Below are 27803 nucleotides of genomic sequence, written 5' to 3' on the forward strand. Positions count from 1 at the left end.
GTAGGGTTCCGGTAAATATCAATTTGCCTCTGATTCGAAGCGATAAAATCGATCCATAATAAAAACCATGATTTTTTTGATTTTTATTACTATTTTTACTTAGAACAACTGAAACAACAACAACAATGAGTTTGAGACGATTGAAAATCATCTAAATGAAGGTGCTGCTGCAAATCTCATCAACTGAATAATTCGAGGCTCTGAATCTTCATCTGCGTACTGGAAAATATTCAACCCAGCAGAGAAATGTTGGTGACTAGGATTGTCCGATATCTGTTCTAGTACCAATCCGACATGTTGCGTCAAATCAGCAGCATCCGTAACGGTTGCATCTTCAGTAGCATCTTCATCATGAGCATAGCTGTTGATGTCTGGAGTGGTCTCGGCCAGCAAGGCGTTGATTTTTCTCATCGCCTTTTCCACTTTGCCAGTTCCAGAGTCAGTATCCATGAAGTGATCTTTCACTCGAAGCATAACTTCAAGATTTGTTTGTGTTAGGCGATTGCGACTCTTGGTTGCAGTTGCTGCCGCAGATGACCAAAGCCTCTCACAAGACGCAGCATGTGGAACGCACGAAAGAACAGTCCTGGCGAGTTTTGAAAGTTCCGGAGAAACAACAGCTAAATCCTTCCAGAATAATGCCGGCCGTGCCGTTAAAAACGGTACCCAGATAGTGGATTCTGCATCAAAAACTCCTAAAAAAAAATCAGGGTAATATCAGAAACGTGCAGTGATAGGTGTGCAGTGTGCACTGGTAGACTCACCTTCTTTACAATCATAGTCGAACCAGTGTTTGATGAGGTTAGAAGCAGATTCATCATTGAAGCTTGGTTCTATTTTTGAAAATATTTTTTTGGCGAGATCCCGAACAAGCCTTTTGCCAGTCATGTTCAAGCCACAGCCTCTAACTCGGGGATCTAGAACCCAGGCCACTAGATGATGGTCCTCGACATAGTTTTCTGTTCTTCGTTGCATCTTTGATAAAACCAGACTCTTCTCATCAGCATCCAGAGCGGTAGTCTTTTTTATCTCAAGCTTGAGCCACATCCAGCCTGATAGGATTAGCCCAGCGGAAGTATTGTCCAATTCTGAGATGGCTGTAAAAATGCAAGATTTACGATTCAAACATTTCACCTGTTAACTCTTAGTTAAATGTTGGGGAGTAAAAAGAACTACAATCCTTGTTGTTTCCATTAATAATCAAGATGTTCAAATTGATCATGTATTGTGGTGTAGCGGTAATATGGTAATATCAGTTTATCATCAAGGAATGCAACTTATTTACAATATAATTTGAATGAAGTAGCATAGTTATGATTGCCAGTGTCGAACAGTCGTCTCGTTACTTTTCTGCTCAGAGTGTTGTTCAACTGCCTCAATATGAAGTTTTTCAGCAACTAACCAGTAATGACATAATATGGCTTGAGTAGACCATAGATCGCTTTAGTATCTTCCCAAAATTTCTTATCATTGATGATTGTTCGGACAGTACATGCACTCGTTGTATTCAAGTGCGGTTTCGACGTTTCTTGAACAAACACAACCTTCAAAATAAGATGACTTCATGCAAATGTCACAGAAATCTATGAATTACTTACTTGAACAGCTGTTTCAACATTTATGACATGCTTCAATGTTTCAGAGAAGGAATACCATCTTGACTCGCTAGGTAACCACATGGGGATCTTTTCCCGGCCCATATATCGAGAGATTGAGCTACGGAGAGCAACTGATCGTCGGATGAAAGATGCAACAGTGATCACCTTTTCAACTATATTCCACACACGACTGATGCCCATCAGGTCTTTAACGAGAAGATTCGACTGGTGAGCCAGACATGCACCTGTCAAGGTTATGCCCGATTCAGAATTCTGAAAAACAAATCTCATGGTTATACTAACTCCAAAAACAATGATTACTATTAAAACCAAATGATACAGACATACCTGCACGAGCAATCGTCTCGCTTTCACATAAGCGCTGGCGCTATCAGACACAAAGTTGAGCAATAGTTTTCCATTGGATTTCATTCCAAGCAGTTCTTTTGCTTTTTGAGTGACATCTTGCACAATGTCTTCACTTCGTTTGGTTGGATCGGAGGGTTCAACCGCTAACAGTTTCTTTGAACCCAACTCATTAACAATGATCCAACTTGAAAAGCTGCAAAATAGAATTTGAGCATGTTTTATATTACCTAGATGAGATTTGCTATCAGACAGGCATGCATATTATGCAACATACTTTTGACTGGAACTACTTGTCCATGTGTCACTAACAATCGTCAGAGTATGAGCATTATTGACAAATTGTTCAATTGCAGTGGATACTTTTGAATTGAGACTACATAGTATGGAGCCGGATGCCTGTTCTGCGCTCGGCAAATTAAAATCTGGTCGCAACGAATGACAAAATCGTCTGAAATGCTCGTTGTTTAGCTGATTCCAAGATATATTTCCTGTGTAAAATAAAACATGATGCGGGATATTATCACTAAAAAATGAATGTCCAAATGCATGAATACCTGAGATAAATGACAGAACAAGCGACTCGTAACTGGAATATTCTTGGTTCTTCGTCAAGGGTCTAGTCACATAGTTGGTTATAGTCTTCTGTCCAGAAAAATCTTGCTGCAGCGCATTACTAGAGCCTGGGCCTTCATCAGATTCTTGGAACTCTGACCTCAACTTCTGAGGCGTCTTCTTGCAAGTCTAGAGATACAATAATCCACACTTGATTTATTAGACTCCATGACTGAGAAGGTTCAAGCCGTCAATGGAGCGTGTACTTTCTTATACACAGCATGACCATGACAAACCACGGTTGCCGATATTAATATTGATTCATCACTACGGTATAGTGCGATCATTTATCACCCATACCCGTTGCCTCGAAGACTACCACACCTTACCCTAGCCCCAAACCTATCCTATCTACAATACCCCAGCCATAATTGCATGATGATACGTAACATCATAACCCTATAATTATTGACGCCATAAGCTGAGACATGTTCATGGGGAACACTAGCTATTGATAATCTTGTAGTTGTGGATGATGAAGTAGGCTCAAAAGATGTTGTCTAGGACTATGTGCTAAGTATCTTTCGGTTGACGCGTTGCAGATCAGATATTACCACATCAAGCATAAGCAAGGGTTTTTAGATATGCAAAGAGAATTCGGTAGCAGTGCTGTGCCCATACCCTGTCAACGTATCACCATGCACATACAGTATTCAAGCGATTACATGAATTGGATTCACTCATAATACAGTAACATGGTATCTTACCTGCGTATGAGTTTTCATTCTGCTTACTTGACCCATCATATCAGCACCGCAATAAATGCAAACAGCTCTTTTGCTTCGCTTTGGCATTAGAGATGCGGGAATCTCCCGATATATACTCCAGATTGAGTTTCGTTTTCGCCCTCCCACCATCGCCTTGTAAACAGCAGCACCACGGACACACCGAATCAACAACAAAGCTCAAGAACTGGCTGATTACCGTCACCGCCTATTGCGAGCACTGTGTTCCCGCCTTGCCCTCGATTCGCTAAACCGTGCCGGTACCGGTGACGAAAAACGATGTCCGGGTTGTGTCAATATACATTGGTTGTCCAAAAAATATATTCACGCGTCTTTTTAAAAATAAAAAATAAAAACCAAAAAATCATTTATATCAAAACGGTAAAATTAAAATCAAAAATCAAAGGAAAAATCATGATTTAATCACACTGATTTAAATCAGCCTGATATTTACCAGAACCCTACGCGTGTGCGCACTACGCGCCATGTGAGAGTGGAGCTTACGCGTAAGTTCGCCGAAGCGAGAGGACTTGTATTATCGGCATTTACAATGCACTCAAGCCTAATGAACTGGTATCTTGGTAAATTTGGGGTAGCGGGCTTATCGGAACGCCTTGAGATCTTGATTAAGGATTGTACCGTGTATTAATTGATCAGAGAGAAGCAGACATGGCGGCGCCTGTATGACAATGCTGTTCCCAAATCCACATTGTCTTCGTCAATATCGGCTAGAAATGACTTTGAAGTGACATTGCTGGCGTTAAAATACATTCAATAAATACGATCTATTCCTCGTATGTGGATATATGGGCGAATAATGCATCGATTCAGCGATCCGGCCCGCCGACTGGAGAAGTAGCCCGCCCCTAGTTTAGCCCGATGTGTCCAGGTCATACACGGAAACTATAACATGTGTGTACCGGGGCCTACGCTATTCGATATATCGCAGGCCCCGTATGTACAATGTACATGTAGGCTACGTATAAGTACAATATTGTGATCGATTTAGCACGGAGGTCTCAAACACGCGGCCCGCGAGACCATTTAGTGGGCCATTCGTATTCGACATTATTTAACTGCCAAGTATCTTTTTTTATTTGAAAACTGGAAATTCGCCCCCAAACTACTCCAGAAGCCTTAAACTACTCATCGAACTTCACTATTACATCACTTTCAAAAGTTACCACGCAGTGGAAGACCAATGAATACTTCGACGATTGGTCATTTCTATTGCTATGGCACAGTAATCATTATATTCAAGTTGCTATATAGATCTGTTCAAATATATTCGAAGGTAAATCTAACGCTGATTTTATTAGACTTAGGTAATGACATGATCAATAGTCTTTGCCGCAAAACAGGATTATGCTGTACTCTTGCAATGCTCTGATATCAGATCAATCTTTGTAAAATTCTAAAATATTCTACCTATCGTTGTGACATGTCAATTGTCCGCTAGGTGCAAAATTATAACGCGAAAGCTTTGACGACGTCCTGATGCATTTGTACTCTCGCATTATAGAATGTGAACATGCTGGACACTCTCCCGACTACAGCACCTTCACTGACAGAAGCACCAGAACTTTTAACGCCGTTAACAGTTTCAGAACCAGCTTCATCACCTTGTAGTATTGCCTTGAGCACCGAAATCATTCTATCCTCTTATGTCCGAAACTTGCATTCAACGATCTCTTCCATAGCTTTCACGCAGTTTGGAGACATACCGTCGATTCGAGCAATGACTCTACTTTCAATATCCCCAAATATTCAATCTCACCCTGCAGCATTTCAAACTGGTTTTGGTTTTGGGGTAACCATGGTGTTTGTCGACTACCATGGTCATTTACACCAGCCCAATATTCTTCTTATTTTACGTAAACCCAGACTTATAGCACGTCCCACCTCTAGGCTTTTGTAAGACACCGCTGACGCAGATGAGGTGGCGAGGAGGAGCCTATAGGTAAACCTCCAACACTTGGGTATTGGAATTCGGAATTCGACCTCGGTCGGACTCGAACCCGCACCCATTGGTATTGCAGCCGCGGATTATACCACTGCGCTATCTCGCCACTTAGCATTTCAAACTGTTCTGCTTGCTTCAATTTCTCTCTCCAGTCTTCTGACTTCGCTAACTAGCCAGACTCGTGAGCTGAAGGACTGCGGCGAATCCTCCATACTGGCCATGGCGTGCTCGCCAATGTAGAGGCTTTTTGTCCAGTATGGAGGTTTATTCAGCTCACATTGTCCGACATATTTGCTCATGTAATGTTACCCATTTTATATCGAGTTATTATTGATTTGCGCGGATGACAAACATAGTTTCTCTCTCTATCTCTTTGTCGATAAATTGCCCGTAAGTCTAACTGCGTAAAATTCAATCACATCTATCTTACCGCCTAAATTGCAGGATATAAGTTTGTCAATGTATCTTATTGTGAGTTTAAAAAAAAAAACAATATTGCGATTTCCAGCTATAAGCTAACTGCTAAATTTTGAAATGACCAAACTATTAAATCCTCATTTTATTCATTCAATTCAAATTGATGCTGATTTGCAGGGCTGACCGATAAATATTCTCTCACTCCATCTCTCTCCGTATCATTATGTCTGTCAGTCCGGCTGGTCGTCCGATATGTTGGTTTGACCAGAGACCGTGACCACATGTAGTCGATCTCACGACATCAACCCAGTCGAAGCGGAGTTATTAGCATCGAAAAATTTGTACTTGAATAAAATAGTGTTTACGGTGGGCACACTTATACTAAATAATTATCTAATTGGCCACCGTAAATGCTATTTAATTCAAACAAATGCAGAAGTAATCAAAAATTTGGAAAGGAGTTACTTCAACTTTAGTATACTTTCCGGAAAAGATTGAATCGATTCGAGAAGAACTATAATTAAAACAAAACCAATTGGGTGGTCTAGCAGCACCATATCAAAAAACTGTAATCCGAGCATGCAACATAATTAAAATAAAAGCGCTATCAAAAATTGAAGTACCGGAGGAATTCTGGCACTACGAAGTGATGTTCCAATTAGGCTCGAAAATTAAAGAAATTAATGAAAAACTTTACAATAGCAGCATGCCGCACAATGATTACGTGAGGGAACATTGGGAAACTCTCATTGAAACCAAAAAGAAGATACAGTGGAATTCAGATCAATGGAAGGAGACTACTTTCAAACAAATTTACGTAAAACTTACAGAGGAATTCGAAAAAGACAGATTGCAACCAGGCGCCAGCTTGGTATACATTGCAAAGAAAATACAGAGGTTTGGAAACAAAATTAACAAACCAAGAGAAAATAATCAACTATAGACTGAACAACAACGGGTTGCCTACTAGTTTGGAAAAGAGAAGAAAAGGAAATATCTGCATAAGAAAATCAACTGCAAAGAGGAAATGTTAAGATGCAAATTCTGCAACAACGCCGAAGACAGCACCACGTCTTCACTCAGTGCGCGTTCGCAAAAAAAAAGGAAACTAGAAGAAGAAACTGAAAGAATTGACCTACGGGAGAAGACATCTTATATGACCGCAAGAGAAGGCATAATAAGTAAATACTGATCACGTCGAGTTACAAAAAGGTATTGCTGAAGTGTAAAATATGCGGAAACATATACGTTCTCAGTTGACCATGGGTGGGATCACCGTTTCCACGATTAATCCAAGGTGTAAAGATGTATTTCACCCCATTCCATCATCATACCCACCTTAATTGGGGTCCACCCCATTCCACCCCAAAGCCCGCCTTTATTTTTTACTGTGTGGGACGTGCTACAAGCCGTGCTACACCCACAAGCCTGCTGTAAATGACCAATGGTCATTGACCATAATAGTCGACAAGCACCATGCATAACTCAAAAACAATGTTGGTAGGCGTCAGCTAAACAATGGTAGAAGTATATTTACATTTCTTCTATACCTTTTCTCTCTCTTAACAACCGCAGGAATGTTTCCGATACCGACACTGATTCTGATGCGGCGAGAGAAATAGCAAAATGACAAACATATATCAGTTCGTCACCTTCGTAGTTATTGGATGATATATTTACATTGCTATAGGCCATATACGATGCATTTAAACATCAATAATTTTTTTAACAGCATTGATTACAGGTGCGAATGCATAGTTTCGTTGAAATGTGAACTCCCATAAGACGGTTGTTAGAACAGCTAAACATTTGAGTACACGCCTTCATTATTTCTGTGGCTGATGTCATAAACGGAGTAAGCAGTGGCTTCATCATTTCTGTGGCTGATGTCATAAACGGAGTAGGCAGTGGCTTCATCATTTCTGTGGCCGATGTCATAAACAGAGTAAGCAGTTGACGTTGCGTATTCCGACATTGCTTCATAGCAGAATCTGTATTCTTCCTGAAGATTTTCATCAGAATTACTTGAAAGCACGCGAATATAAGATTACCACAGACACACATTGGGCAATGGGCATAAACATGTTAGATTCAACAATTCATTTCAATTCATTGCAAATAATTTCATCATTTCAACACACCACAAGACTGCGATACAACGAAAGGTAGGAAGGTATCGAAACGACTTCGAATGGTCTTCGATATCAGACACCCACCTAGCCTAGGCAATATTAATTCTGATTACTACCTGTTCATAGTTCCCCATGTGCTATACATTGATATAACACCCCTATGAGCAACAATCGGGAGTAAACTCATATATTGTGATGATGTTATTCTGTCAGTGTCAGGTAACTCTTATGTTAGCAACAAGACCTTGAAATTTCGAAATTTATTACTTAATAACACTGGTCCACACGATTTTTTGCGCCAGGACTTCTTTGGGTCATTTATACCTAATTTGGAGGCGCTGAATACGAATCAAACGTTATTTTTGCTCTATCACATCACGCTTTTTGAGATATTATGTACTTTTTCGAGGAATTCAAGTCGATTTTGCCTACTTGCAGTACTTACGGAAATGGTAATCTTTTACAACTCCTTCAACATCTACCTGAACATTATTCTGGATGAACAAATTACGCTTGCAGTTTGGTTTTTGTACAGTAGAAAGTAGGCGTACATCAGTGATAGTATCACACAACTATCATGAGTTAAATTGTCATAAAAACGCGTGAAATAGCCTCTGAATCACGGTAACTGAACATATTTTTTCGTAGATTCTACCCGGTGGTGTCTTTATAGTCATTTTGCGTTAGCTGCGACGATACATCTTGCGATTTGTTATTAGCCACCTCCGACTAACTGTTGAAAGTATGCGACCACCCTCCCCTCGGTCAATTATACTCGGATATTTTCTGACTTTTAGTAATTCTCAGAACTTTCATTTTGTCTTCAACTAGTTTTTACATGTCTTATAAATTACTACTTCTACTTTTAATTGAGCAGAAATGTAAGGCGTTACTTTTGCCTACTTCAGTGAAAGTCATCCCGCAATGAAAGTCTCTCAAATCCTTCACAACTCTGAAAACATCAACCGCATTCTGCCGACCAACGCTGTCAAGAAGATTCCAAATGGCGCAGAATGTTCTCGTGCGTCCGCCTCCGTCACTGAGTTAAGAAAATACGATTTACGACGTTCAGTCAAGAATATATACCGCTAAGACTATATTTACTTGCAATGTATCAATATCGATGGGCTTTTGGTGCGTCGCAGTTTTGATTTAACCATGGTAATCAGGTCCAGGACGAAGGCATGTTTTGGCGGGTAGGTATCCGACTGCAACTCATTGGGTTGGTATTGTATAACATTCTGAAATATATGATTCGAAGCGTTTTCTCTCCCTTCCTGTTTGGTCACATAATGAGACACGTGCTATGGGTTGGGTCATTCGTGGCTCAACCAAATCAATTGGATTTCTCACCTTTTTAGTCAGTCCTTTTGTCAAATGAAACTCCCGGCAACGTATTTTCTCATTCAGAGTTTGCACCTTCGTCATTTTTACAGTTAGGCAATCCAGATTCATTTCGCTTCCCACCTCATTCGGCCAATAACGAACACTCGGCTCCTAAAATGCGGTAGCAGATGAATTTAATTGTCATAGTCCGCAATGAGTGCGCCCCTCCCACTTCGTTGTCGTTGTTACAATTTGCCAACATGACTACGATGGTAATATCCTTTTCAAACACCATGCTCCAGAATGTCGCGATAGAATTTGCTGTTGGTGCTTGTGCCACTGTCATTCGCACGGTGTCGTCGCTGGTCTGAATCATACCTCGACTGGTACCTTTTTCGAATATCGATTGGCCTGTTGTTTTAGTTACTTACGGGTATACGGGAATTATGGAAAAAGGTTAGATCCTCCTCGTCCGGTAATTGACGAGAATTGGTGCGGATGTACATATCTGTAAGGAAAAATAACGATGGTTTTCGATGACGAACTGGTGAATATCCGCACAAAAGGATGAGGCAATAGTAGAGTTTCCGAGTAGGCCTATAATATTCTACATTAGGGGTCATCAACGCGTGCTGTTGCAGTAATAAATATTGAAATGAGAGATTTGTAAGTCGAGGCGGAGAAGGGTTTGATATGAGCAACAGCTGAACATGGGTCGGTACCCAAAGGAACAAACGAGCGCTGTTTTCGATCGGGGCTTTGCTCGACTTCGCCCACGAAGAGGCAAAGCTGGAATCTATGTAGTTAATATTCCCGAGTCTCGACGCGGAGATTGACGCTTTGGCGTGCAGTGCGGCAACGCAACTGAGCCCGGAGACGCTGGTGTGAGTCCCAGTGAGTGAGAGTTTTCTGTTTTTGGTAAGGGGTGGAAACCCGGCCCGGAGCTCTGAATGTCTAAGTGCAATTGCAGAAATCCAACTTAACACAGATAGACGGCGGGAGTAACTTGTAGCCCGTCGCATTAATCCGTACCCAAAACGTAGCTCCTGGTATCTGTGCTACATTTGCAGTGCAGTAGTGAAAGAGAGTGGGATGTCTCTTCACAGTTCATATCAGGTATATAATGGAAAGATGGACGTTACAATCTCTGATTGTTAATATTACTTGATTCAGCCAGTCTTATAATTTATGCTTCCAATATTTGGATGGTTAAATAATAGGATCACGATGATTTTGTGTCCTTTATGGCTCGTCGTTCGCCGTTTAGTGTGCACGTGTCTTCATGTATTGAGTGACGCGGTAGTATGATTTATTTTCTTGTGTATTTTTCTCTGTTTATTGCATATTATATCGTCTTGGTTTGTCTATATTAGGATAATACTGGCGAATTTTCAACGTCTTGATATGTAAGTTGGTAAAGGAGGCACAGATCCGGCCTATATACTTCAATCAATTCTGTCAATCAATACGTGTCGTTTTCGTAGATGAGAAATATATGTGTCTTAAATTCATATTATGTTGCAGTTACTCAGAAAAAATAGTTTTGAAACTATGTATGCGACTGATATGGAGTTTGTTAGTAGGCTACATGGCGATAATTTCTCAAATTTATACATGGCCTGCTTTCGTCAACCTCTTCTGCCGAAACACGTTCGGTGTCCATAATTTCACATCGTAAAGGCGCCAACCGTGTAAGATTCAAAAACTCCTTTGAGATCCGCTTCGAGAAGTTTTCCTCTCTGAAACGATAGATATCGACGTTTGCAATTTTTTATGAAGCTTCAAAAGACACACGCGGACTTCTAGTTTACCTGACGGTGTTCTGAATGTTGTCGATCGCAATTTCCGTATTGCCGAACAGATAGCTCTCTAACAACAGTTTGTAGATAAATACGTATTGATCCTGAATAATGAGAAGATCTGCTGTAAACATTATAGATTATTCCAGTCTCCTACATTCCGACCCATGCTATCACCCATGGTATTTGGAAGTAGTCAACGTGGCTATTCAAGTGGATGTAAATCCATGACGTGACGGGCTTCACCCGTGGTTTTTAAATCGATTACAATAGTCGAGAGAGAGAGGCAGCTATCTTCAAGATATAGGCCTAGATGTAGTCATCGAAATACATGAATATTGATTAGGTATATCTTTTGAATAGTATATTTTAGTACATAATCAGAGAATGCACCTTGGCGACTAACATAAATGAACAATGGCACTACAAATATACCTTTGTCCATTTTGTAAATAAATATTCAGTGAGACATGGACTTTTGCTTTCGTATACTATGAGAATCTCACTCGAAAAAATGATGCCAACCTATCCAAAAACTACTTTTCACTTTACAAAAATCGGATCGTGAAAATCTAACCAGCTTTCCATCGAAACGGTGAAGTATAAAAGTAGAAAGTAGTCTGAAAACCTACACATTTAGTTAGGTATAGTGAGGTATTTGATTGACTCGAGTACTTCAAAAAAGAATGCAGAAGAATTCCGGCTATGAGGTAATTTGCAGTCCATCACAACGGTTCTACACAAAGCCCCAAGTTTACAGAAGTTGATTTATAGTTAGAAACCAAAGCATGGAAGTTGTGGCCGGAAATCTACAATTCCGATATAAAAGGAACTCAACCCTGTTTTGAACCATCTGCACTCTCTGTCTTAGCAAATTGTAGACACAAGTGTACACGTCGACACGGCCAAGTTTCTCCTTTCCTTCCCACAAATGATCAAATGCGATGAATACTCCGGTACGTCCCGCTCCGTCACTGAAACGATAAAGTCGGCAGGTCCATAGAATTAAGAAATTACCTAGGACCGATATAATAATAATTGATACCTGCAGTGGACGACCGTGGGTACAGTGGACCCCAGCTTCTCAAGTCTGTGTGACACCGCACGCTGCATCCCCATGAATTCGGTGGTGGCGATAGGGACGCCTTCGTCTGGCCAGTGGACAAATTGAAAATGGTGAACCGTAATCGCCTGCGATATATAAGATATATATAAAAACCAACGTTTAGATTACTCGATAGTTATGTCAGTCTCATATAGGTATAACGTTGTATTTCTTTTTATTTAAAGGGTACGGACAGAAAAAAAGCTTCGCAATGCGCCACAATGCTTCACAGTTGTTAAGAATGCAGCCAGATGCTTCGTTCTGACCACTACAAAGTTACTTGGAGATATTAAAAAGCAATTGAGAAACACAACTAAGTAATCAAAAGTTGCTTGTCAGTTTATGTCCTCTTCGTATTCGCCAATTGCAGTGTGGAAAGTAATATATTTGCGAATTATCACGCCGTCTCTGTAGCGACGCTATTATAACGGAGTTGACTAATTTTCAGCTAATCAGTATCACAATTTGTTTTCAATAATTAGTGATGTCTTTATCTAAATTCTAGAACAGGCCCCGTTCAAGATCTAAGCACATGGAAAAAACATCACTCTTCCTTCCGACATGCCTGAAACACGATTTATTTCCTATCAAATTGACGAATTTTGCCACGGTAAATATTATATTTCTAAAAATAGTTGAGATTTAAATTGGCTTTCCCTCCGCCCCAGAAGTTGGATTCGGGACGAATTTGGTGTGCAGCATTTTTTGCCAACCTAACAATTTATTCAGTGAGTCCCAAGAATCCGAAAAAAGTTATTTTCAAAAAACCCTGCCCGTACATTAGCAGCATGTCTGCAGAAGAGTATCTTACCGTCACTTCTTGACGAGCTACTTTGAACAATCGAACAATATATCCACATTTCTTCGTTTCCGATTCGTTATGCACTGATATTCGACCGTATGTGTGTGTTCTTCCCTGATCTGGCCAATACTGTGCGCATTTCTCCTATGGTTGATGAGAACATGGTCAGAGAGTCTTACAAACATATTTGACAAATTGAATACCTCCCCTTTTTCAACGCATTTGGCTAGCATTACTATCGTGTGACATTGCTGCTCCGTAACTAGTCGCCAAAAGTCATTCACTGTTGCTCGCAGAGGGCCTTGAGTTGATATAAATTTACTGCCTTGACTAAATCCCTGTCAAAATAACACCTGGTTCATAAGAGCGGGATTCCTACAACACGTACGACTTTCGAAGAAGTTCACCTCTATGAATGAAGCGTTTATGTAGCTTTCTTTCTTGTCTCCTGTCAATCTAACAACGTTTTTGTCAACTGTGAACGGAACAAGATTGAGCATATGACTACAATTATTTTCGGTAGACACAATCGATTTCATGTTCATTGTTCATAGTCCTTACACGGGATGATATCTTTATATCTGTTTTTGTTCTGAATGTTCGGATTTGATGCAATTTCCTGAGGAAACAAAATTCCTTCCGAAGCAGCATTTAGTTTCTGAATAATTGAATACGTGATTTTTCATCAAGCTTGTAAGATTTCGACATTCCGAATACCTTGCAATGATTCGTAAATCCAGCGTTTTCGTTGGCCGCCAATGCTTTGTAAGTCTCTTCAAGTCTGCTTAGGGGGATATCTGTATCGGATCGCTGAACTTTTATGCTTTTATTGACGTTTTGATTCGTAGAGTTGAATGAGTACCCTTCTCCTATCGGAATATGCAAACATACGAAATTCATGTAGGATACTGTATAGTGACAAGTCACAGGCACCTATTTATATAGCTATATCATGCAAATGTGCCATATATACTACAGATTTAGTGATTTATACCGGTAGAATTGGCTTGAAGCTCTATGGGTTTGTCGACCAACTTCACGCGAGAAACTTGTTTTCTCCTAAACAAATAATAACTTGGATTTTGATCGCAATACGAAGATCATAGCATTCACGCGTACCTTATGATGAGTAATGCCAGCAACAACAGCACCACAGCAAGTAGTCCGACCACCAGTCCAGCAACCCAGGCTTCTATATATTGTGAACATACGTGAATTTACAACTTCGTTGCACACAGCTATTTTGTTTATACTTTGACGCAATTTGTAACTGTGGACATTTACAATATAGATGGAATTCACTGCGATGGGATTTTGAAAGGAGAGTAAAATAGATTCTAATGTCAGAACGTATATTTTATTATTATTTTACCATCGTGAATTAACAATTATCCATTTGAAATTTTGTCGCATAGTGGTCTATCAGTCCATCCGTCCTTGGAAGTGACATTCCCAATTACAAATTCAAATAAGTTTCGAATAATATCATATGGCTCTCACGGCAATGCAAATAAAAATATGTAGCTTGCCAATGGTTTTGTTTTTTGTTTTGGGGTATCCATGGTGTTTTTCGACTAGGCTACTATGGTCATTTACACCAGGCCGATATTATTTTTATTTTTCCGTAACTGCCGACTTATAGCACGGCCCACCTCTAGGCTTTCATAAGACACCGCTGTCGCGGATGAGGTGGCGGGGAGGAGCCTAGGTAAACCTCCAACACTTAGGTATCGGAATTCGGAAGTCGACCTCGGTCGGACTCGAACCCGCACCCATTGGTGTTGCGGCTGCGGATTATACCACTGCGCTATCTCGCCACTTGCCAATGGTTCTCGACCACTATATAGCAGTGTTGGGATCAAGTCACTACCTTCGAGTCACGAATCATTTCGAGTCATTGCACATTTTGACTCGAGTCAAGTCAAGTAAATCGATTTTCAAAGGTGACTCGAGTCAAGTCAAGTCACTCGATTGTTGGAGGTGACTCGAGTCAAGTCGAGTCAAGTCAAGTCAAGTCACGAGTCAAGTCACATTTCAAGTCAAGTTGCCTTTTCGAAGTATGTATGAGGCATGATTACGTCATTGCAATTTGCTAGCCGTCTGAAAGACAGTCTGAGTGATGAACCAATATAGAGTTAAATATAAACGCAAGAAGGCGCTGTATCGGTCACATTGGGTGGAACTGTTGAACTACGTAATTGCATAGCCTCAGTTTAGAGTTACCAGCCAAAATAGAGAATAGAGAAACGAAATGATAAGATGCAATACATTATACCCATTTACAAATAGATATGATACCATTCGAGCCTGCGCCAATGGTTGAGGACTATATTTCACTTCGATTTCAACAAAGCAAGAGATTTCGTTAAGGCAAGAACAGAGAACAGAAATATACATTTTGCTATTCTATCACTTTACTACTAGAGTTACGACAACGTAAGCTGTAAGCTTGGATCACTTCGTTTGCGGTCAATTTATTTGTGAGAGAACAATCGAGGCTCAGAGAAACGCATGGTCATTGAATGATTGGTCGCTCTCACGGGTTAGACAAGCGTTTCGCGAACAATCCGAACATATGCAAGATACAGTGATTTTTATCGACACCGATTACTTGATGACTTGAATTTGACTCGTGAATTTTGCTCCGAGTCACGAGTCAATCGACATTTCTGATACGCCAAGTCAAGTCAAGTCATTTTAGCAAAGTGACTCGAGTCAAGTCAAGTCATGTGAAAAAGGTGACTCGAGTCTGACTCGATTCAAGTCATGACTCGAGTCATCCCAACACTGCTATATAGCTAAGCTAAATTATTGTATGCTGAAATGTCTAGCAACCGGCGGATTAGTGCTGATGTAGTAACATCAAATAACGAATCTTATGCAGGGAACTTCTATATCGTGCCCTCTTGATGCGACTAATATCACAGTTGGTTGGCATCGGCGTATGGCTATTTGGGAATTATAATTAGTACCATTGGACTTATACTGCTCTTTTGACGAAAAAGATTTCCGACCCCTGCTCTGTACATTCGATTCACAAACGGCATTACGTGATTCACGAGCGAGCCGAAATAGCTAATGCCAAAGGCAAGACTTACTATCGGCTTAGTAAGCAACAACTATTGCTATGGAAATCAGTGGGTAGTAATCTCCTTGTCGCGTAAAGCGCGAAACTTTAAAGTTAAGGAATCATTTTGCCAATATTTATAATTACTTTGTTGAAGCATGCTGTTATTTCGTGAACTCAGGTAATGATTGTAGCTACTCAAATGATACATAGGTATCGTTCACAGGTACCAGACTAAACCAAAGTAAAAATTCCTTCTAATTATCATTTCAACACGTGGAGCATTATTTCCGCCCGCGGGATGCATTTCTACCGCGCGAGGCTTACTTTGTTAGAACTATTCGAGGGCTCCGACGAACGCGCGGTGACAATTTTGAGCCGCGGCTATATCGCCAGAGATCTTCATGGCAACGTACTTATCGTAAAATCGCATGCTGACCAAACCTTCATACGTATTGGGGTGTCCAGGCGTAGAAATTATCCAATATGAATGTACCCACATGTTGGGCTTTTCTAAAGTAAAGCATTGCAACGGACTCGAACGATTCTCTCATAAATGCGATCACAGGTAGACTTATTTCTATATTACTATGCATATTTTTTGGGAATGAGTATACGCACAATAAAATCAAGATTTGACTAGATCCACTTAAGCGCGATAAGCTGGACTAAAATTTCAAATTTTATAATTCTGCACCAAAATACTGCACTTTATGTTGATTAATGATTCAATGTCCGTCCACCATCGAGCTTGGTTTAAATATAAGTTTCCTCAAATTATTTGTATTGAAAAACATGGTTTTTGCGGACACCACTGCGAGAACGACTGCTATGTAAGTATATAAGTATATCGTAGATATCGTGTAAATTATTAGATATAGCCTACCCTTCGTAGGCCAGGCATCTCACCGTGACACAGGCTGACTTTGATGATTAAGTAAAATAATTTATGGATTATTATGACTATACAGTGTGATATATGTATAAACATTTATACTTGACGAAGAATTGTACTGTTCGACTCTTCCAATTCGTACAGGATCACTGCTCTTGTACGCTATGCTGCCATCATCCATTGGAGTTGCCGTGACGACAAACACTCTGTGAACGATAATAAAACGCCGATAACTCATTCATTCGTGGGGTCAGAGAGCATTAGCATTTACGTATTCGTGTACAATGTGAATATTACTAAATGATCTGAAGGAACAAAATGATAGGGTTCCGCATTAGGAAGTCAATCATGCCACCCCGTAAAGCAATAAACCATAGATATGTGTTTTTCAAGTTTTTATTGCGACGAAAACCGTTTTCAATCACCATAAGCATATACGACTAATTCCGTTGCAACTATAGAAATTTGATAGTAATGAAGAGAATACAGCAACAGTATTTATTGTACTGGTACCAGTCTGCATAAAACATGTTGGGAGAGCTCAAAGTTGAAATCCATGGACTCAAACGCGACTGCTTGCAAATGGTGCAAATTACAGTCGTGGTTTGGATGTGAAAAGGAATGTGAATTAGACAAAATATTTCAAATTCAGTACATGTTTATTGCCGAACTTTTAAAATAAACACATTCCAATACCTGTTTTGACCGACGGCAACTGCAAGACGTTTAAGATATTTGGGACCTTTCTGAAAGAGCTATTCTTTTCAAAACAATGTACATTCTACATTATTATAACTTACATTCTAACTCTGAATTATGCGTAATCCCCGCATATTATAACGTGATATAGTATGCCATTGCTTACCCGTAAGATTTGCTCTTATCCAACGGCTCGTTGTATCCATTGTAAACGTTGTTTATGTCGGAGGACCGCTTTCGCCTCGAGTTATCAGATGATATACGGCTTGCGTCACAAGATGAAGTATCATTATCGCCGATAATCAACACATGGTTGACACTGTCATTTGCGTCTCTAAATGTAATTGAAAATTTTCTGTTTCTAATCACGATTTAGTCTACCATAAGATAAGGTGATCCCTACATTGCATGTATGACTTCTGTAGATAAAGCTAACGATATGTAGACAGTTTTTGAAGACTTGTGTTGCAGAATGCTAGCTGACTGGAGTTCTTCGGGGCCGAACGTTATACGTCGCATCGATTCGTAATCGGATGTCCTGTCCACGATTATGAAGATGCAACTGCAGGGGTAAGACATGTACATTTAGGATACATTGGGTAACGTGCTTTTGGTGTTATAATATGTACCTTATTGGACCATTAGACTCATCCAAATTAGGTAGATCCAGCTCCATAGTACCGTTCGTTGTTATACCGGTGGTGGACGACTGCGTAAGAGCAGGTACGTAACTTGGTGCTGAGAATGTTGAATCCATTCATTACGAAATTCAGCTCTTGACTCCGGAAATGATTTATAGCGAAATGACGCAGGTAGCCGATCTGCTGGAGAGGTTCAGCTTAGGCTACTAATTTTCGTATACCACTAGTTGTGACCCGTACTTTCATTTACCGAATAACTGATGCGGTTTGATTCAATAAATGCTAATTTAGTAATATTTTGTTCATACATTTCAAATATATTACATAAAAGTTAAACTGAGATCTGAGCTTTCTCACTCTCGCCGCGCAGCCGATCATTTGCTCCTAAGCTGAGGTCTCGCTTTGCCATACAGCATTGTTGCGTCACAATGTCAGTCTCCATAACAATGGAAAATTTCGAGACTAACTACGCGACAGCGTTCGATTGATACCCGTCTAAATAAATTTAATGTTTAGCAACTTGGTCGAAAATTACGGTAAAATTGCCTTCAGCCAAATGGAAAGTGTGACGTTGACCAATCGCAGTAAGCCTTGAGATTTGCTCTTGTCCACACCATGTAGGACGCTATGGTGTCAAACTCTTCGTCTTTTCAACCTTAATCTCTCTACCTCTTTTTCATTTATTTACCCTCTCTCTCGCTCTGTGTCAAAACTGCCGCCTTCGTTAGTCAAACACAGCGGTTCCCAAGCTTTTTCCACCAACGTACTATTTCGAGGTTTTATGCAGTGATCTCGTACCACCTGGAGAAGTTCAGAGGTGGTCAGTAACGAAGCACTTCTACTTTTTGGAAGTACTCAAGTAGTTTTCCCCTACTTCTGGTACTTACTCAAGTAGCTGTGATTTTCTTTACTTCTACTTCCACTACGTAATATTTTGTGACCTACTTACTTACTTTTCGCTATTTACACTTTGTCAAGTAGAAGTAGTATGATCCCCCAATACGAAAGATAGCCTGAGTAATGTCGGTGTGCGTGCTTCGCGCGCAGTAGCTATATGGTGATAAATATGTTTTCACCAAAGTATCAGTGAATTTGATTTAGGTACATGATTGCTTGGTTGCGCTCGCACCGCATTGTCACCCATATCAAACATTTCATCACAGTAAATATGGCCCACCATAACGTTTGAAACTACCGCAGCGGTTCTCAACCGGGGGTCCGCGAAGCAATTTCACGGGGTCCGCGAGACCTCTAAATTTTTAAAATGGTTGATAACCTAATTTTTATTTTATTTTTCAATTGGAGAAAGCATGAGGCAGTTTCGCACCACAACTGCTAAGACCTCATGACTCATATCACCATAATAATCGTCTGACACGGACTGACGTAGTGTGGAAACTCATTTTCATTAACAATTTTCCAATAGCCTGCAGATACAAACAAATTGCTGTTTAGAGATGTTTTGTTGGGGTTTGTGGAAAAAATAAAAATATGGAGATAGTAACGTCAATCAGGGTGACTTCGTAATGTCTGCGAAACCTTTTCGATTTGAAGTTAGCAGTCTCATCAAATTAGTGAACAGTCGTTTGAAATAAAAATTTCCGAAGTATTTCCATAATTTGGCCCAATGCAGGGAAAAGCTTCTTGGAGGTACAGAACTTTAATATCCAATTGAATAGTATATTCATATTGAAATGAACCCGAATATTTTCGGCTGACACTCGTCATAAATCGGACAATGATATACCTATACTCTTGAAGCTCGGCTATCAGATTTTGAGCATTCTTATTGCGGATGCCCTATCGACAAGGCTGATTTTTTGATGAACAAGGAGTGTTTCGTTGCTATTAAAGCATTACGCTCCAACCCTGAAATTCATATCACCAGTTATATTGGTATGCAGCCTTGTCTTGTTAATGTTCAATTGTTCGTGGTCGAGAATGTTTGCTCGTAAATATATATGTAAACCCGAACAGAAAAAATCGTTTCATGACAGTCTTTCTCTGGTTGGAAACATGGATCCATTCTTTGGTGCATAAAATTTGTCTATACTTCTAGATTAGGATTTCACTTTGACGGTAGAAACTCTCTGCGGGCCGATCAAAATGTCGTTGCAGGCCGAATCCGGCCAGCGGTCCGTATGTTGCCCGTCACTGCGCTAGATGCTGGACGTGATATGTTCATAAAATATGTGTTTCTTCATTGTGGTGCCATAAATGTTGCGACCACACCAAAAGTATCATCGGAAGCGTTATGCGTTAATATTGCATTAGCCTCCATCTATCTTTGTGGAAATTGTTTTCGGCACTCCTCGTTCATATCAAAACGAAGACGCGGATTTTCAAGACACGACCACGTACTTCAAGAAATACAGCAGCAAAATTAGCTTTGAAATAATAAAAGCCCACCAATTTCTACATAAATAGTATGATGTTATCTTCAAGAAAAATCAATATTTTGCTGTTTATCACAAGCCTACAGTTCATATTTGCACAAGACTGATGAAGGTTGCACCATAATAGAGCTAAAATTGTACTAAAACTTGAGGGGGTCCGCGAGGGTCCGTGGCGGTCAAAAGGGGTCCACGAAGCCAAAAAGGTTGAGAACCACTGAACTACCGTTTCGCAATCTGACAATTTCCTATCATATCGTAATCTACCAGACGTGTCCTGCTAATCTGGAAAATGCGACTTTTTTAACGTCACACCTGTTTCAGCAGATCACCTTTGAAGCTTTATGGAAAAAAGACATGAAATATATATTCCCCTTTTTAGAAGTGGTATTTTTATTTCACTTTCCATTCTGAGTATCATACTTTGAGTTCTAATTACTTTCAGTTCTTCTGTCTGCAGGACATACATCTTGCAGCATCAAAGCAAGTGCCTTTATTTTCCGAAAATAAGCTACACGAAATATAACTTTTACGATTCACAATATTAGCTATTAATGTATACTAATCGCGCAAAGTGATGAAATCGTATCCGAAACAACTTCTACGTATTGCATTTCGACTGAACATGGGACCTTATAATATGGGGTATAGGGCGCCGTGCCATCATATTCTCTAAAACGGGATCTTCTAGTAAACAAAGGGTTAATGTGGCACTTTCATATCAATACTATATTTTGCATCCCATGATGCGAAAGAATACTTATTCTGTTGAGAATTTATACCTCCTTGGATGCATCAATACGAATCAAGCTCTCTGCACTTTCCGCGGTGCTCAATTTGCAGCTTTTGACAGTCGAGGCAATCGAATTAAGACTTCTTTCAAAACTACTTACTTACTTGAGTAGATTTAAAGTCAGTCAATTCTACTTCTACTTTAAGTAGTTCTAGGTGGCTTATGGGGGACGTACTTCTACTCGTACTTGAGTATATTTTTTCGTCACTACTTCTACTTCGACTTGAGTAGCTTTCTTGACTACTCTAACCACTTCTGCATAAGTTACGCGCGCCGACGGTGGCTAATAAATGTCTCCATCGCATTGAGCTGCGGAAGTCAGGGAACAGAATATAAACTAGTCATTTTAAGGCACAGTATATGATTTCTTTGGTGGATCAATTTGGAATTCTTGTGGTCAAGTATATTGAAATGGAATTTGGTTAGGTAAGAATCCGAACGCTTTACGACTAAATCTCTTCCCCGCAGGCCATCATTGGTGGGATTGCGCCTACCCACGTCGAAGACCTTGCCACGACGACGACGGCATCAAAAAACTCAAACTCAACCCCATCTGAGCTAATAACTCCCTTCGGTCAAAAAAGTCTACTCGCGTACCACTACTACTAGTGGTACGCGTACCGCACGTTCGGAACCACTCGTGCAACAGATGGAATACCGAGATATTATACTATTTTTATTAATTTTGTGATATGACCATAAAGGGTCGCAGTAATGTGCCTGACATTTGAGCATGCGACAGTATTGCAATAGTATGAATGAACTAATTTTGCAATAAAATTCGTTTTCATTTAAGATCTGTGTCGTTGTTCAGCATGACAACGCGGCCTTTTCAATTGGAGATCTGCGTCAGTATTGAACACCTCAGCGTTAAACTAAAACGTAAAAAGCGTGAGACCCAATTTGAGACACAATCGGACAATTAAAAGGGACTCACTTTTTGCGTTTAGTTTTCCGTTTTATAAGCAGTTGTGAAATTTACAGTGTAAAGATGTGTGAAGCTAACATTACCTGATCTTTCCATAATACACGCCCCGTCTGCGTATGTCGGCCTTCCGTACCCCGAACAAGTCTTTGTTCTGATGAAAAATGTGTAGTTCCGGTTGGGTTTGCCAATTTGCATGAAAGTACTGTCGTGATCGGATTTAACGTCGTGCTCGGTTCGTTCTTTGAAGTTCAGCCATTTGTACGATACGGCGTGGGCCAAGGAGGACATTGCTGTAATCTGAATCGAGAAAATATTCCCTTTATACACTAAGCTCCGATATCTCCTGGTAGTGATTCGGATTCACTTGTACTGAAACCGGCCATTTGATATGCTCATTGCTCATCGCAGACTCGCTTCATTCAGTAAATATATATTTGTATGTACATTGTACATATCTAAGTGTCCCTCATTGACATCACTACAACTGCATCAATTCGAAACACGAATAAAATGTAGTCTATACAATACCTGGTATCCAGTTATTCCTTTTCGGAGACGGTTATCAGTCCAGGAGATAGCACAAGCTTGCGCGCCCGTAATTTTTGATACGTTAACTTGGTTTATAAGCGTCGTAATGTCCGCCCCTGTGGTGACGTAGCGCACAATACCGGCCTCCTTCAAACAATACTTAGGGCAAGGATAGATCTGTAAAAAAGTGTAGTGAATACATGCAGCCTATATACAACAACCGTGAGAATTGTCCACAGTAAGCATTTTCGTTGTTGTTGTTGTTTATGATTATTTTTGGATTGGCGGTTATAACGCATGTGGATTTGTTCGCCATATCCAAAAACCTTATTACATCTAGTGGTGCGCATTAAATGACGAAACATGTAATCAACGCTCCCCAGTAGCAATACTTGTGCACTTCGAACGAGCATACGACACGGCCTTCTGTCCAACATTCTTGCCATCGGTCCATAGTGAGTATGACTTACGCGAATCTCATACGTAGTCGACAAACTCATGTTTTCGATCAAGTGTTCGTAGCGATCCGTCGTTGCTACCACGTCGATTGGGCCCTGATACTTTCCTGCGCCATTATTTATTGGCCGTACATCTATCCTGTTGGCGCGAAAAATAATAAAACAGTTAGTGGGACGAATTACCCCGCATGGGCACAATCATACAAAAATTTGCGCACACCAGGTAATTGAAACGGCCACTTAGTAATTCTTGAGCGCATGTTCCGTATATACAATGTAGCCCACCTATATTTTACCTGGGTTGAAATGACTCGAGTCATGACTCGACTCAAGTCAGACTCGAGTCGCGATTTTGTTAAAATGCGGAAATGACTCGACTCGACTCGACTCGAGTCAACATTTGTATTGACTCGACTTGGACTCGGGTCACTGCGTATGACTTGGACCATGTTATACGACTCGAGACTCAGACGGTCAGGATCCACTTTTCATTGTAATTTCGAAGAATAGTTATGTAACCACACTATTTGGATTTCATGTTGTATTACTGGTACTTCAAAATTCTAGCAGAAACTGATAAAGTGAAGGAAATTAGTATAAAATGAATGCGAACTATTCCATATCACTAAACAGAGTTATAAAAAGGGGGTTTAAACAAGATTTTAACTCGAAACCGAGCAGTCAACACAATGTCTTGAACTCGGAGTCGAGTCATATACTATGACTCGGACTCGTCCCTCTTCATGATGACTTGGACTCGGACTTGACTCGGTGGTGAATTCAGATTGACTCGACTTGACTCGAGTCAAAACTATGAAAGTGAGATTGACTTGTGACTCGGAGCCTTGTGACTTGGTTACAACCCTGCATTTTAATGGCGTCGCGAGCAAGCTAGCTAATAACCTATTTTGTATGTTTAATTTGTAATTATGAATGCGTGCGATGTGGTTTAGGCCTACTGCGAATTATGACATTGCATGGTTGCCTGCGCGAGAGCAACTTTGATTTTCCAACTATAACAATCATTCAAACTTTATAAATTATCGTGCTCGACGGATTGGATTTGTCAGATGATAACCCCGAAAATATTGAAGTTGTTTGTACCACTTTATAAAAAAAATGTTATATTGAACTGTTAAATAAACGGCATTCCGAGCCCCTAAAATCCCCTGGACGTGCCCTTTTGGACCCTAGCAGAGAGACTTGTCTGAGCTACCACAAGGATAACGTCTTCGATCGTTATCAAACCATACAAATTAAATCAGCATATTGAAACAGAAGTTGGGAATTAAATAGAAAATGAAGAACTTTTTCAACGAGCCATAATATATCATCAAGAGTGTCATATGGCTTGCCATAGGTTCCCGGCACCTGATATTGACTTTGGGGCGAAATTCAATTAAACGGAACTTCCAGCTACAATGACAACGGTATTTGATTTATGCTTTGATTACGTCGTATAATGTCATAATCAGGGCTGTGGAGTTGGAGTCGATGGAGTTAGAGTCGGAGTATTGCTAATTTTCGCTTGATGGACTCGGAGTCGGAGTCGTGAAAACTGTAGTGGCTGGAGTCGGAGTCAGAGTCATGGAAAAAATACTGTCTGGAGTCGTAGTCGGAGTTTGTAAAAATGACCCTGACTTCGACTCCGACTCCGACTCCAACTTCTTTATCATGAAAGCCATCTTTAAATTACTAATGATAACTATAATAGGATTTTTGTGTAAAAGCAATCACTGTTTTTAGTAACGATGCAGATCAGGGGCGGCCAAGCCGTGCCCCGCAGGCCAAATGTGGCCAGCGAGAAGGTTTTGTGACCTGCGGGGTAATTCTCGAAATTAGATATAACATCTGGTAAATTGCAAGGTCAACCAAAATTTGATAAGCCTGACCGCGAAATTTGATGATGACTAAAACATCAGTTTCGACGCATTGGCGTAACCAGGGACCAGCCACATACGTCGCAGATCTTCGTATATGACCATAAAGTAGAATATTCCTTAGCAGATTTACTTGACTTGAAATTTTTTTTAACGGAGTATATTGGTATAACGCCATTTTAATAATATTCAATAAGGAGTTGGTAAAACCTTACGTAATTCCCTGAACTGAGACCTGATAAGACCTTTTTGAGTCGTATGTTTCGTCGTGTGAACGTAGATAACAAAGTATGAAATCGTACGATGTTTTGGTGCATAAACTCTCTCGTGGCGATTCGAGATATACGTAGGTAATACCACATAGAGACATTGATTCACATTCATTCATGATATTTCGCTGATTCGGAAGTCCGTTACATTGTCGTACGTAATTCAATAAAGTTACAAGTCGCGGAGACAGAAACAAAATATATTCGTCAGTGTGATCCATCGAATACGTGTGCAATAGACAGGCTTCGTGGTACGTCAGCCAACAAGGCCGTACGGCGCGGATACGCCGGTCCGTCAAAAGATGAAACACGCAGCGAATTGTAAACGCAGCCTTCTGGAGTCAATTATACAATTATACAACCACAAACATTCGCTCTGCGTTATATGTTGACCTCCGACGTGAAATTAATCAAGACCGACCGGCCGACCGAGGACAATCAATATAAAGATTCGCCTTGCACGACGGCGAGAAAAAGCAATACAGGAACGGACCACGGAAACGATAAATATAAAGATTCGCCTTGCAAGACGGCGGGAAAGACCATTCACAGGAATCGACGATACGTTATTGCCAGGAAGAAACGACAACGAAAAGCGCTTACTCAGAAGAGACGAAGGATTGTAACATATTTTGAAGTTAAGTAACTTTCCCGAACAGGGTTTTGCATTTATTTCAATTTTAGAGACGGCGTTGCAGTTGAATGGAACTGTGTCAATTGTGTAATTAATTGTTTAGTCATGTCAGAGTATCGAGCTATGTGATATAATTGTGTTGTTTGGGAAGTTTTCATGTCCGTTGAACGGGTTAATTGTACTTAGAAATGGCTAGTAAGTTTGTGTGAGTTCCGTATTGTTCATTGTAATTTTGTTTTCTCAGTGATATAGCCATTATTTCGTGATAAAGTCTGAGTTAGCGTTTCTGCCGGAATATTCGTCTGCGTGCAGTACGACATTTGCGTGTACGGGCAACGAAAAGGTAATCATTTTCAATTCTCGCAGGAGCAATTGCTATTCACTGTCATAAATGGAAGTGGGAAGTAGTGACAACGAATCTCTGGACGGATTCACCTCTCGCGAGATCACTATCAATCGACCTTTTAACAAGCAGGAACCGGCGCTATATTTCAGAATATTAGAACATCAGCTCGAGGGCGAGAATGTACGGTCGCAAAAAGCTAAATATCTCATTTTGTTGAGGAACTTGAATGACGCACACTTAGCCGCTATTGACGCGAGTATTCCTAGCCCACACGATCCTAATTGCTACGACTTGCTTAAAAAGGTTCTGTTGGACCGTTTTGATGTTCCGATTAATCAGAAGGTAAATAACTTTTATGCCGAGGCAGTTCCGGGTCTGAATCCCAGAGATTTGCGATCGCGGATTAATGAGTGTGCGGGTGCCGATAATTCACCGTTTATGGCGGGGTTCAAGCGTCACGTGTTCTTGCAGTACTGCAGAGCCGACATCGCTTTCGCATTACGTGGACATTATAGAGATGATTTTGATACTATGTGTCAGCGCGCGGTTGAGCTGTATGGGGGGTCGAATCCCGGTAATAACTCCATCCAAACTAATGAAGTAAGTGTGGCAAAACCGGAAAAGGAGCGCGCGGTTGGAGCTGAGGAAGATACGCAGTTTATCGAGTCGATAAGTAAGCAACTTGCTAGGATGGAGAAGCAAATGGCGGAATTGAAATTGGCTGATGTTAAAGTGCAACCAAGTGATGATAGCGATAACTCTTTGAACCATTCTCCCATGACGCAGAATAGGGCCGAGTCAATCCTCAGAGGTACGCGATATTATCGGGGCGGCAACGTTGGTCCAAGAGGTGGCAGTAATATCGAATGGGTATGCCAGAATCATCACCGATATGGTGATCGGAGCTTTTCAGCCTATCGTGAACGTAAATGTTTTGATCGTAGTTCATGACTATATGGCAGTGGTTTCTATCCAAGTGGTCCAAGTATTAATTCTTTTGATCTCGAGTATCTGGCTTATGCATTTGATAAATTAAATGGTTTGAATTTCTTGAGTGACAGTGGTTCCATGATTTCTAATTTACCAGCGAGTGAACATGTGATTCGGCACTATACGCCGAAATGGCAATTTCGGGGAGCAAATGGTTCCGTGATTAATGCGTATGGCACTAAAACTTTGATGTTGCAGTTCGGTGATAATGAACCACTTGAATGTCCTTTTGTAATAACTGAAGTGTCGAAGCCAATATTGGGCTGGAATTTCATGAAAAAGCATAAGTTGCTTTTAGATCCAGAATTGGATGAACTCGCGACTCGTGACCGCAGTACTGTAATAAAATTGTCTCAAAACAAATTTTCATCTCTTGTCGCGCATATCGACGCGAGTGAACGCACGCCATACGTTGATTTACTTAAAGAGTTTCC

General features: G+C 40.5%; 3 protein-coding genes across 4 annotated transcripts in view; 1 reads left to right on the forward strand and 2 right to left on the reverse strand.

Moving 5' to 3' along the window:
• LOC145441433 (interleukin-1 receptor accessory protein-like 1) overlaps positions 1 to 27803 on the forward strand; it is a 391709-nt gene that overhangs the window by 19662 nt on the left and 344244 nt on the right. The gene's annotated exons all lie outside the window — the stretch shown is intronic.
• Positions 69 to 3716, reverse strand: LOC145441437 (uncharacterized). 2 transcript variants are annotated; one of them, XM_080319306.1, is made up of 5 exons: positions 2242 to 2383; positions 1947 to 2160; positions 1764 to 1871; positions 765 to 1097; positions 69 to 695 (listed from the first exon to the last, which is right to left on the reverse strand). In XM_080319306.1, exons 4-5 carry the CDS (start codon positions 1045 to 1047, stop codon positions 148 to 150), a joined length of 831 nt encoding a protein of 276 aa, XP_080175432.1. In that variant the 5' UTR covers positions 1048 to 1097; positions 1764 to 1871; positions 1947 to 2160; positions 2242 to 2383; the 3' UTR covers positions 69 to 147. The 2 variants fall into 2 exon arrangements, with proteins under 2 accessions (XP_080175432.1, XP_080175431.1); XM_080319305.1 differs by lacking the exons at positions 1764 to 1871; positions 1947 to 2160; positions 2242 to 2383 and adding exons at positions 2522 to 2708; positions 3287 to 3716 and having other exon boundaries at positions 765 to 833.
• Positions 7338 to 27803, reverse strand: part of LOC145441429 (uncharacterized) — a 116527-nt gene continuing 96061 nt past the window's right edge. The window contains exons 19-42 of the mRNA XM_080319285.1: positions 23263 to 23389; positions 22793 to 22969; positions 22348 to 22561; positions 18139 to 18247; positions 17913 to 18071; positions 17676 to 17843; positions 16913 to 17016; positions 13968 to 14040; positions 13843 to 13907; positions 13566 to 13717; positions 13410 to 13506; positions 13256 to 13323; positions 13052 to 13186; positions 12858 to 12992; positions 11987 to 12132; positions 11780 to 11915; positions 10954 to 11045; positions 10757 to 10881; positions 9574 to 9650; positions 9375 to 9509; positions 9170 to 9313; positions 8921 to 9057; positions 8720 to 8855; positions 7338 to 7686 (exon numbers count right to left, since the gene is read on the reverse strand). Coding sequence (XP_080175411.1) covers positions 7486 to 7686; positions 8720 to 8855; positions 8921 to 9057; positions 9170 to 9313; positions 9375 to 9509; positions 9574 to 9650; positions 10757 to 10881; positions 10954 to 11045; positions 11780 to 11915; positions 11987 to 12132; positions 12858 to 12992; positions 13052 to 13186; positions 13256 to 13323; positions 13410 to 13506; positions 13566 to 13717; positions 13843 to 13907; positions 13968 to 14040; positions 16913 to 17016; positions 17676 to 17843; positions 17913 to 18071; positions 18139 to 18247; positions 22348 to 22561; positions 22793 to 22969; positions 23263 to 23389 — 3112 coding nt within the window. The 3' untranslated portion in view covers positions 7338 to 7485. The remainder of the gene's footprint in view (positions 7687 to 8719; positions 8856 to 8920; positions 9058 to 9169; positions 9314 to 9374; positions 9510 to 9573; positions 9651 to 10756; positions 10882 to 10953; positions 11046 to 11779; positions 11916 to 11986; positions 12133 to 12857; positions 12993 to 13051; positions 13187 to 13255; positions 13324 to 13409; positions 13507 to 13565; positions 13718 to 13842; positions 13908 to 13967; positions 14041 to 16912; positions 17017 to 17675; positions 17844 to 17912; positions 18072 to 18138; positions 18248 to 22347; positions 22562 to 22792; positions 22970 to 23262; positions 23390 to 27803) is intronic.

This window comes from Botryllus schlosseri, chromosome 6 (genome assembly GCF_051294905.1).
Source record: "Botryllus schlosseri isolate E-star chromosome 6, Bs_hap1, whole genome shotgun sequence".
Taxonomy (NCBI): Eukaryota; Metazoa; Chordata; class Ascidiacea; order Stolidobranchia; family Styelidae; genus Botryllus; species Botryllus schlosseri.

Excerpts from the sequence above, each read along its gene's own strand:
- LOC145441437 (XM_080319305.1), bottom strand. The coding sequence starts at position 3,436 with ATGGTGGGAGGGCGAAAACGAAACTCAATCTGGAGTATATATCGGGAG. Across the intron at positions 2,709-3,286 it reads GAATGAAAACTCATACGCAG|ACTTGCAAGAAGACGCCTCA; the intron begins GTAAGATACCAT and ends TTGTATCTCTAG. Across the intron at positions 834-2,521 it reads TGTTCTGTCATTTATCTCAG|AACCAAGCTTCAATGATGAA; the intron begins GTATTCATGCAT and ends TTTCAAAAATAG.